Genomic DNA, 11,952 nt, shown 5'->3' with positions numbered 1-11,952 from the left:
AAAAAAAAAATTCCCGATTTTCCTCTCACCCCCAAATGCCCGGTGCGCTCCTCTAAGCCCCGCCCCCAACCCCGCCCCTCCCTTAGCCCCGCCCCTCCCGCCGCTCCCCTCACGGTGCCGCCCCTCCCCTCCCGCCGCACGCTTCCCGCCATTCCCCCCTCCGTGATCGTGAAGGCGGAGGCGGAGAGAGGAGGAGGAGGGAGGAGGAGGAGGCGGCTGAGGGCTGAGGGGGGGGGGGTAGAGGAGGAGGAAGGCGCCGCCGCCATTACAGGCCGAGCCCGCCCCGGCGGCCCCCGCCGCCCTCGCCCCGCCCGCCGCCGCCGCCCCGAGAGCGCGGACATGGCGCTGCCGCCGCCTCCCGCCGCCCCCGGCCCGGCCCGATGCCGCCGCCGCCGCCTCTGTTTCTCCGGTAAGAAGGAAACCATTTCCTCCTCCTTCACTCTCAGCGCCACCATCGCCGCCTTTTTTTCTCTTTGGAACCCCCCCACCACCACCTCCCCCCAGAAGAACAATGGGCCGCCCCACCCCCGCCCGCCGCGCGCCCGCCGGGCCGGCCCATGGCCCCCGCGGGGGGGGGACGGCCCCGTGAGGGGGGCCCGGGAGAGACCACCCCCGTGGGGGGGAGGGGGGGGGTGATGAGACCCCCCCCCCCATCCGTTCGTTCTCAATGGTTCCGTCGTCCATTCATGGGGGGCTGTGGGGGAGAGACCACCGGGAGGGGAGAGGGGGGACCCCAAAATTTGGGGGGGGGGCTTGGGGGGGAGACCACCCTCAATTTGGAGGGGAGGCCAACCGTAAATTGGGGGGACTCGGGGGAGACCATCCCCAATTTGTGGGGGGGACTCAGGAGAGACCATCCCCAATTTGTGGGGGGATTCTGAGGGGAGACCACCCCCAATTTGAGGGGGATTTAGAGGTGAGACCACCCCCAAATTTGGGGGGGCTTAGAGGTGAGACCACCCCCAATTTGAGGGGGAAACCAACTCTAATGTAGGGGGGATTCTGAGGTGAGACCACCCCCAATTTAGGGGGAGATTTAGGGGAGAGACCATCCTCAATTTTGGGAGGGCTTGGAGGAGACCATCCCCAATTTGGGGGGGATTTAGGGGAGACCACCTCCAATTTGGGGGGGATTCTGAGGGGAGACCACCCCGAATTTATGGGCGAGACCACCCCCAATTTGGGGGGTCTTAGAAGGGAGACCCCCCCAATTTAGGGGTGATACCACCCCCAATTTGGGGGGGATTTTGGGGAGACCACCCCAAATTTGAGTGGAATTCTGAGGGGAGACCACCCCCAATTTGGGGCAAGACCACCCCCAATTTGGGGGGGATTCTGAGGGGTGACCACCCCCAATTCAGGGGTGATACCACTCCCAATTTGGGGGGGATTTAGGGGAGACCACCCCATATTTGAGGGGAATTCTGAGGGGAGACCACCCCCAATTTAGGGGGGCTTAGAGGGGCGAGACCACCCCCAATTTGGGGGGGATTCTGAGGGGAGACCACACCCAATTTGCGGGGGATTTTGGGGAGACCACCTCCAATTTGAGGGGAATTCTGAGGGGAGACCACCCCAATTTTTGGGGCAAGACCACCCCCAATTTGGGGGGGATTCATGGGGGAGACCACCCCCAATTTATGGGTGAGACCACCCCCAATTTGGGGGGGATTCTGAGGGGCGACCACCCCCAAATTTAGGGGAAGACCCCTCCCCAAATTGGGGTTCCCCCCTTTCCATGTTGGGGTCTTCCCCTTCAAATCCCCCTCCCCCAAATTTGGGGTCCCCCCCTCAAATCCCCCTCCCCAAATTTGGGGGTCTCCCCTCAAATCCCCCTCCCCAAATTCCTCAAATCCCCCTCCCCAAATTTGGGGTCTCCTCCTTCAAATCCCCCTCCCCAAATTCCTCAAATTTGGGGTCCCCCCCTCAAATCCCCCTCCCCAAATTTGGGGTCTCCTCCTTCAAATCCCCCTCCCCAAATTCCTCAAATTTGGGGTCCCCCCCTCAAATCCCCCTCCCCAAATTCCTCAAATCCCCCTCCCCAAATTTGGGGGTCTCCTCCTTCAAATCCCCTTCCCCAAATTTGGGGTCCCCCCTTCAAATCCCCCTCCCCAAAATTGGGGTTTCCCCTCAAATCCCCTTCCCCAAATTTGGGGTCTCCTCCTTCAAATCCCCCTCCCCAAATTCCTCCAATCCCCCTCCCCAAAATTCCCCATTTTCCCCCTTTTTTCCCCATTTTTTGGGATCATTTGGGATTTTCTGGCTGCCCAAAGACCCCTCCCCAAATTCCCCTTTTTGCCAGAGTTGCCATTCCCTGAAAATTTGGGATTTTTTGGGGATTTATTTGGGATTTTTGGGGGATTTAATTGGGATTTTTTGAGGATTTTATTGGGATTTTTGGGGGATTTTATTGGGATTTTTGGGGATTTTATTGGGATTTTTGGGGGATTTTATTGGGATTTATTTGGGATTTATTTGAGATTTTTTGAGGATTTTATTGGGATTTTTTGGGATTTATTTGGGATTTTTTTGGGATTTTTTGGGATTTTGGGGATTTATTTGGGATTTATTTGGGATTTTTTGAGGATTTTATTGGGATTTTTTGGGGATTTATATGGGATTTTTTGAGGATTTTATTGGGATTTATTTGGGATTTTTGGGATTTATTTGAGATTTTTTTGGGATTTATTTGGGATTTATTTGGGATTTTTTTTTGAGGATTTTATTGGGATTTTTTGGGGATTTTTTGGGATTTATTTGGGATTTTTTAGGATATTATTGGGATTTTTTTTAGGATTTTATTGGGTTTTTTTGGGATTAATTTCAGATTTTTTTAGGATTTTATTGGGATTTATTTGGGATTTATTTGGAATTTTTTTAGGATTTTATTGGGATTTTTTGGGATTTATTTGGGATTTTTTATAGGATTTTATTGGGATTTTTGGGATTTATTTTTAGGATTTTTTTGGGATTTTTTTGGGATTTTTTTAGGATTTTTTGGGATTTTTCTTGGGATTTTTTGGGATTTTTGGGATTTATTTGGGATTTTTTTTAGGATTTATTTGGGATTTTTTTTTTAGGATTTTTTTGGGATTTTTTGGGGTTTATTTTGGATTTTTCTTGGGATTTTTTTTGAGATTTTTTGGGGATTTATTTGGGGTTTTTTTAGGATTTTGTTGGGATTTTTCTGGGATTTTTTTGGGATTTTTTAATAGGATTTTATTGGGATCTTTTAGGATTTTATTGGGATTTTTTGGGATTTATTTGGGATTTTTAATAGGATTTTATTGGGATTTTTTGAGGAATTTTTGGGGTTTATTTTGGATTTTTTGGGGGATTTTTTTTAGGATTTATTTGGGATTTTTTGGAGGTTTTTGGGATTTTTTGGGGTTTTATTTGGGATTTTTTTGGGGATTTTTTGGGATTTATTTGGGATTTTTTTTAGGATTTTTTGGGATTTTTTTGGGATTTATTTGGGATTTTTTGAGGATTTTATTGGGATTTTTGGGATTTATTTGGGATTTTTTTAGGATTTTCTTGGGATTTTTTGGGGATTTATTTGGGATTTATTTGGGATTTTTATAGGATTTTATTGGGATTTTTTGGGGTTTATTTTGGATTTTTCTTGGGATTTTTTGGGATTTTTGGGATTTATTTTTAGGATTTATTTGGGATTTTTTGGGATTTTGGGATTTTTTGGGATTTATTTGGGATTTTTTGGGGGATTTTCTTGGGATTTTTTTTAAAATTATTTTTTTGAGGTTTTGGTTTTGATTTCGTTGGATTTTTGGGGTCAGATTTTCCGTTTTCCCATCTGGATTTCTCTCTTCTGTCTCAAATTCCGGGATTTCTCCTCCGGGAATGTGGGAATAACATCCCAAAAAAATACCAAAAAATTGGGAAGAACATCCCAAAAATCCCCAAATTTAGGGAAAACGTCCCCAAAATGCCAAAATTTGGGAAAAACATTCCCAAAAATCCCCAAATTTGGGAAAAACATCCCCAAAAAATCCAAAAAATTGGGAAAAATATCCCAGAAAATCCCAAAAAATTGGGAAAAACACCCCCAAAAATCCCAAAATTTGGGAAAAACATCCCAAACCCCCCAAAATTTAGGGAAAACATCCCAAAAACCCCAAAATTTAGGAAAACATCCCCAAAAACCCCAAAATTTGGGAAAAACATCCCCAAAAATCCCCAAAATTTGGGAAAAACATCCCAAAAAATCCCAAAATTGCCAAAAACATCCCAAAAATTTCCCAAAATTTAGGAAAAACATCCAAAAAAAACCCCCCAAAATTGGCAAAAACATCCCAGGAAATCCCAAAATTTGGGAAAAACATCCCAAAAAATTGGGAAAAAGATCCCAAAAATCCCAAAAAATTGGGATCAACATTCACAAAAAATTCCCAAAATTTGGGAAAAACATCCCCAAAAAATCCAAAAAAATTGGGAAAAAGATCAAAAAAAAAATCCCAAAATTGGGAAAAAGATCCCAAAAATCCCAAAACTCAGGATCAATATTCCCAAAAATCCCCAAAATTTGGGAAAATCATCCCAAAAAATCCCCCAAAATTGGGAAAAACATCCCAAAAATCCCAAAATTTGGGGAAAAGATACCAAAAATCCAAAAAATTTGGGATCAACCTTCACAAAAAAATCCCCAAATTGAGAAAAACATCCCCAAAAATCCCAAAAAATTGGGAAAAACATCCAAAAAATCCCAAAAAATTGGGAAAAACATCCAAAAAATCCCAAAAATTTGGGAAAAATGTCCCAGAAAATCCCCCCAAATTGGGAAAAAAATCCCCCAAAAATTGGGAAAAGATCCCAAAAATCCCCCAAATTGGGGAAAAGATCCCAAAAAACCCCAAAAATTTGGGAAAAACATCCCCAAAAAATCCCAAAATTAGGAAAAAAGATCCCAAAAAAACCCCAAAATTTGGGAATGGCAGCTCCAGAAAACCCCCAAAATTGGGAAAAACATCCCAAAAATCCCCAAAAAATCCCAAATTTGGGAAAAAAAAAGATCCCAGAAAACCCCCAAAGTTGGGAAAAACATCCCAAAAAATCCCAAAAATTTGGGAAAAATCCCCAAAAATCCCCAAATTTAGGAAAAACATCCCAAAAATCCCAAAAATCCGGGATCAACATTCACAAAAAATTCCAAAAATTTGGGGAAAAGATCCCAAAAATCCCAAAAATTCGGGAAAAGTCCCAAAAAACCCCCAAAATTTGGGAATGGTAGCTCCAGAAAAATCTCAAAAATTGGGGAAATGATCCCAAAAAATCCCCAAATTTAGGAAAAACGTCCCAAACCCCCCAAAATTAGGAAAAAAGATCCCAAAAATCCCCAAAAATTGGGAAAAAGATCCCAAAAATCCCAAAACTCAGGATCAATATTCCCAAAAATCCCCAAACTTGGGAAAAACGTCCCAAAAAATCCCCCAAAATTGGGAAAAACATCCCCAAAAAAATCCCAAATTAGGGATAAATATCCCAGAAAATCCAAAAATTTGGGAAAAACGTCCCCAAAAATCCCAAAATTTAGGAAATTTTGAGATTTTTTGGCGATTTTGGGGATTTTTAGGGATTTTGGTGCTTAATCAGGAAGTGCTGAGTCAGCAAATTCCGGGAAAAAAATTTGGGAATTCTGGGGGAAATCGGGAATTTTTGGGTGTTTAAAGTTGGAATTTCCAGCTCTGGGATGGATCTGGGTGAGGATTCCACAGGAAATTTGGGAAATTTTGGGATTTTTAGGGATTTTGGGGAATTTTTGGGAATTTTGGGGTTGATCGGGAAGTGCTGAGTCAGCAAATTCCAGGAAAAAAAATTTGGGAATTCTGGGGAAAATCGGGAATTTTTGGGTGTTTAAAGTTGGAATTTCCAGCTCTGGGATGGATCTGGGTGAGGATTCCACAGGAAATTTGGGAAATTTTGGGATTTTTAGGGATTTTTTGGGAATTTTTTGGGAATTTTGTGGTTAATCAGGAAGTGCTGAGTCAGCAAATTCCAGGGAAAAATGAAATTGGTTTAAATGACGTTATTGGGTATCCACAAAATTGGATTGGATTAATTTTGTTTGTCTAATCAGGAGTGCTGAGTAGAACAAAAAATTTGGGATGGAGGGGTTGGGAATTTTGATGGTTGGAATTTCCACTCTGGGATGGATGGGTGATTCCACAAATTTGGGAAATTTTGGAGAAGGATTTTTGGGTCAATTTTGTGGTTAAGGGAGCTGAGTCCATCATCAGGAAAAATGAGGTTGGGTCCATCATGGTGACCCTTGGTTGGTTGGGTGGGAAGGTGTGTCCATCATGGTGGAGAGCTGGGTCCATCATGGTGGAGAAGTTGTGTCCATCGTGGTGGAGAAGGTGGGTCCATCATGGTGACCCTTGGTTGGGTGGAGAAGTTGTGCCCCTCATGGTGGAGAAGTTGTGTCCACCATGGTGGAGAACTTGTGTCCATCATGGTGGAGAACTTGATGGGTGTCCATCATGGTGAACTTGTGCCCGTCATGGTGGAGAACTTGTGTCAATCATGGTGGAGAACTTGGTGCCCATCATGGTGGAGAACTTGTGCCAATCATGGTGGAGAACTTGTGCCCATCATGGTGGAGAACTTGTGTCCTTCATGGTGGAGAACTTGTGCCAATCATGGTGGAGAACTTGTGCCAATCATGGTGGAGAACTTGTGCCCATCATGGTGGAGAACTTGTGTCCTTCATGGTGGAGAACTTGTGTCCCTCATGGTGGAGAACTTGTGTCCCTCATGGTGGAGAACTTGATGGCTGTCCATCATGGAGGATCTTTGGTTGGGTGGAGGACTTGTGTCCATCACAGTGGACAACTCATGTCCACCATGGGGCGGAAGTTGCGTCCACCACCACGACCATCCAGCTGGGTGGAGAAGCCCTTCCCACCCTTCCCCAAGCCACCTCCAGCACCCTTGACCCACCATCTGCTCTGTCTCCCTCCAGGACCCCTCGTTGGCCTCATGGTGGAGAAGTTGTGTCCACATGTGAAATATGTATTGAGTTTTGGTTGGGTGGAAGTGGACCATCATGTGGAAATTGTGCCATCATGGTGAGAACTTGTGCCGCCCCGGTGGGGAATTGTGCCCATCATGGTGGAGAACTTGTGTCCATTGGAAACTTCCTACGGTGGAAACTTGTCCATCATGGTGGAGAACTCCCATCACGTGGAGAACTTGTGCCCATCATGGTGGAGAACTTGTGCCCATCATGGTGGAGAACTTGTGCCCGTCACGGTGGAGAACTTGTGCCCATCACGGTGGAGAACTTGTGCCCATCATGGTGGAGAACTTGTGCCCATCATGGTGGAGAACTTGTGCCCGTCACAGTGGAGAACTTGTGCCCGTCACGGTGGAGAACTTGTGCCCATCATGGTGGAGAACTTGTGTCCATCACGGTGGACAACTCGTGTCCACCGTGGGGCGGAAGTTGCGTCCACCACCACGACCATCCAGCTGGGTGGAGAAGCCCTTCCCACCCTTCCCCCAGCCACCTCCAGCACCCTTGACCCACCATCTGCTCTCTCTCCCCCCAGGACCCCTCGTTGGCCGCCGCGCTCCGACGCCCTGCAGTTCCTGAAGCGTCCCCGGCGCTCCGGCCATGGCGCCGCCGCCCCTGCCCTGATCCCGTCCCCGCGCCGCGCCAGGGCCACCACCATGCTCCGACCATGATGATGGCCCGCAAGCAAGATGGCCGCACGCCCACCTACAACGTCAGCGTGGTGGGACTGTCCGGCACCGAGAAGGAGAAAGGCCAATGCGGCGTCGGCAAATCTTGCCTTTGCAACCGATTCGTCCGACCCAGCGCCGACGACTTCCACTTGGACCACACGTCCGTCCTCAGCACCAGTGACTTTGGAGGAAGGGTGGTCAACAATGACCACTTCCTCTACTGGGGCGAGGTGGCCCGAGCGTTGGAGGAGTGCGTGGAGTGCAGGATCCACGTGGTGGAACAGACGGAGTTCATCGACGACCAGACCTTCCAACCTCACCGGAGCACGGCGTTGCAACCTTACATCAAAAGAGCGGCGGCCACCAAGTTGGCGTCGGCCGAGAAGCTCATGTACTTCTGCACCGACCAGCTGGGTTTGGAGCAGGACTTCGAGCAGAAGCAGATGCCCGACGGCAAGTTGCCGGTGGACGGTTTCTTGCTCTGCGTCGACGTCAGCCGCGGCATGAACCGCAACTTCGACGAGCAGCTCAAGTTCGTCTCCAACCTCTACAACCAACTGGCCAAGACCAAGAAACCCGTGGTGGTGGTGTTGACCAAATGCGACGAGGGCGTCGAGCGTTACATCCGCGACGCCCACGCCTTCGCTTTGGGCAAGAAGAACCTGCAGGTGGTGGAGACCTCGGCGCGTTCCAACGTCAACGTGGACCTGGCCTTCAGCACCTTGGTGCAGCTGGTGGACAAGAGTAGAGGCAAGGCCAAGATCATCCCGTACTTCGAGGCCCTCAAGCAGCAGAGCCAGCAGATCGCCGCCGCCAAGGACAAGTACGAGTGGCTCGTCAGCCGCATCGTCAAGAGCCACCACGAGGTCTGGCCCAACGTCAGCCGCAAGATGCAACCGGCGCCTGAGTACCAAGACTACGTCTACTTGGAGGGCACCCAGAAGGCCAAGAAGCTCTTCCTGCAGCACGTCCAACGTCTCAAGCAGGAGCACATCGAGCGGCGCCGCAAGGTCTACCTGGCCTTGCTGCCCCAAGCCTTGGACGCCTCTCGTGCCGGATCTGGACGAAATCGACCACTTGAGCCGCGCCAAGGCCGAGAAGCTTCTGGAGGCCAAGCCCGATTTTCTCAAGTGGTTCGTGGTGCTGGAGGAGACTCCTTGGGATGCCACCAGCCACGTGGACAACGTGGACAACGAGCGCATCCCCTTCGACCTGCTGGAGACGCCGGCGGCCGAGCAGCTCTACGAGGCGCACCTGGAGAAGCTCCGCAACGAGCGGAAGCGCGCCGAGATGAGGAGGGCGTTCCGCGAGAACCTGGAGACCTCGCCCTTCGTCACGCCCGGCAAACCCTGGGAGGAGGCCAGGAGCTTCATCATGAACGAGGACTTCTACCTGTGGTTGGAGGAGTCCGTCTACATGGACATCTACGGGAAACACCAGAAGCAGCTGATCGACAAAGCCAAGGAGGACTTCCAGGAGCTTCTGCTGGAGTACTCGGAGCTCTTCTACGAGCTGGAGTTGGACGCCAAGCCGAGCAAGGAGAAGATGGGCGTCATCCAGGAGGTTCTGGGCGAGGAGCAGAGGTTCAAAGCTCTGCAGAAGCTCCAGGCCGAACGCGACGCCCTCATCCTCAAGCACATCCACTTCGTCTACCACCCCACCAAGGAGACGTGTCCCAGCTGCGCCGCCTGCGTGGACGCCCGCGTGGAGCAGCTGCTGGGCTCGCGCTTCATCCGGCACCACCGCAACAACCCCTTGGCCGACTCCAACATCGACCGCATCAACTTGGTCATCCTGGGCAAGGACGGCTTGGCCCGAGAGTTGGCCAACGAGATCCGTCTGCGCTCTGCACCAACGACGACAAGTACGTCATCGAGGGCAAGATGTACGAGTTGGCCTTGAGGCCCATCGAGGGCAACGTCCGCCTGCCGGTCAACGCCTTCCAAACGCCGACCTTCCAACCGCACGGTTGCCTTTGCCTCTACAACTCCAAGGAGTCTCTGTCCTACGTGGTGGAGAGCATCGAGAAGAGCCGCGAGTCCACCGTGGGTCGCCGCGACGGCCACTTGGCCCAACTGCCCTTGACGCTCATCTTGGTCAACAAACGCGGCGGCGGCGACGCCGGCGGCGAGACCTTGCAGAGCTTGATCCAGCAAGGCCAACAAATCGCCAGCAAGCTCCAGTGCGTCTTCCTCGACCCGGCGTCGGCCGGCATCGGTTACGGCCGGAACATCAACGAGAAGCAAATCGGCCAAGTCCTCAAGGGTTTGTTGGACGCCAAACGCAACCTCAACCTGGTGGTGGGCTCCACGCCGGGTTTGAAGGACGCGTCGGACGGCGCCGACTTGCGCGTGGTGATGTGCTTGATGTGCGGCGACCCGGTGAGCGCCGACGAGGTTCTCCTGCCCATCCTCCAGGCGCAGCCGTGCCGGCCGGCGCCGGGCGGCGGCGCCGCGGTGCTGCTGGAGGCGGCGGTGGGATCTCAACGGAGGAAGGTGGAGTTGTCCTTGTTGTCCTACCACGCGTCGTTCGGCTTGAGGAAGAGCCGGCTGGTTCACGGTTACATCGTCTTCTACGCCGCCAAACGCAAGGCGTCCTTGGCCACCTTGCGCGCCTTCTTGGCCGACGTCCAGGACATCGTGCCCGTCCAGCTGGTGGCTTTGGCCGACGGCTCCGCCGATCTTCTGGACAACGACGTGAGCCGCGAGCAGTTGGCCGAGGGCGAGGAGATCGCGCAGGAGATCGAGGCCAGGTTCACCGCTTTGCCGTCTGCGGACAGCCCCAAACCAAGCTGGACGTCTTCCAACCTTTCTTCAAGGACGCTTTGGACAAGAAGAACATCGTGGAGGCCGCCCACATGTACGACAACGCCGCCGAGGCGTGCAGCACCGGCGAGGACGTCTTCAACTCGCCGCGCGCCGGCTCTCCGCTCTGCAACTCCAACCTGCCCGACTCCGAGGAGGACCCGGAACCTCTGCCCGGCTACAGCCCGTTCCGCGAGGAACCGCCCGTGGCCACCTTGCCCAAGGACCACTCCAAGCTGTCCATGGAGCTGGAAGGCAACGACGGGCTGAGCTTCATCTCGGTGGTGGGAACGTTCGATGGAAAACCCACCAAGATCCCGCCGCCGGTCAAACCGAAACCGCCGGTTCACTTCGACATCAAGGGCGGCGACCTGGGCTACCTGGAGCAAAGCCACCGCGACGTCCAGCGGCGCTCGGTGTCCTCGTCCACGTGGTTGCCGCCGGATTGCTTCGACCCTTCGGACTACGCCGAGCCCATGGACGCGGTGGTGAAACCGCGCAACGAGGAGGAGAACATCTACTCGGTTCCTCACGACAGCACCCAAGGCAAGATCATCACGGTGAGGAACATCAACAAAGCCACGTCCAACGGCAGCGGCAACGGCTCGGACAGCGAGATGGACACGAGCTCCTTGGAGCGCGTTCGGAAGGCGCCGGGCGTCGCCAAACCGGCGCTGTACCGGGCGCGGTGCGCGCGGCTGGGACGCTTCGCCGGTTACCGGCCGGGGCTGAGCGTCGGCAGCGACGACGAGTTGGGACCGGGCAGGAAGAAGGACGAGGAAGCGGGAGGTCAAGGTGGCTACAAAGGGGACAACGCGGTGATGGCCTACGAGGCTGGAGACGGAGAGGATCCGCGCAGGAGGAACATCTTGAGGAGCCTCAGGAGGACCACCAAGGTGGGGTTCAGAGGGGTCGTTTTGGGGGTGGTGGGATGGCCTTGTGGTCATCTCAGTGGTCAGTGGAGGATCTCAGCAGGAGGAACATCTCAGGAACCTCAGGAGGACCACCAGGGTGGGGCTTGGAGGGGTCGTTATGAGGTGATGGTCAAGCCCAAGGTTGGTTGGGAATGGTGGAACATCCCTGTGGTCATCTCGGTGGTCAGTGGTCACCTCAGTGGAGGATCTCAGCAGGAGGAACATCTCAGGAGCTTCAGGAGGACCACCAAGGTGGGGTTCAGAGGGGTCGTTTTGGGGTGGTGGGATGGCCTTGTGGTCATCTCGGTGGTCAGTGGTCATCTCAGTGGTCAGTGGAGGATCTCAGCAGGAGGAACATCTCGGGAGCTTCAGGAGGACCACCAAGGTGGGGTTCAGAGGGGTCGTTATGAGGTGATGGTCAAGCTCAAGGTGGGTTGGGAATGGTGGAACATCCCTGTGGTCATCTCGGTGGTCAGTGGTCACCTCAGTGGAGGATCTCAGCAGGAGGAACATCTCAGGAGCTTGGAGGA

At 51.9% G+C, this 11,952-nt stretch overlaps 1 protein-coding gene across 1 annotated transcript in view; it reads left to right on the top strand.

Annotated features, from left to right (window-relative positions):
* The first annotated feature begins 354 nt into the window (after positions 1-354).
* Positions 355-11,952, top strand: part of ARHGAP35 (Rho GTPase activating protein 35) — a 31,933-nt gene continuing 20,335 nt past the window's right edge. The window contains 5 exon segments of the mRNA XM_030970876.1: positions 355-409; positions 7,569-8,750; positions 8,752-9,543; positions 9,546-10,475; positions 10,478-11,404. Of these exon segments, the coding sequence (XP_030826736.1) occupies positions 7,701-8,750; positions 8,752-9,543; positions 9,546-10,475; positions 10,478-11,404 (3,699 nt within the window). The 5' untranslated portion in view covers positions 355-409; positions 7,569-7,700.

The sequence above is a fragment of the Camarhynchus parvulus genome, unplaced genomic scaffold (assembly GCF_901933205.1).
Source record: "Camarhynchus parvulus unplaced genomic scaffold, STF_HiC, whole genome shotgun sequence".
Classification (NCBI taxonomy): Eukaryota; Metazoa; Chordata; class Aves; order Passeriformes; family Thraupidae; genus Camarhynchus; species Camarhynchus parvulus.
This window is presented reverse-complemented; position numbering and strand designations above follow the sequence as displayed.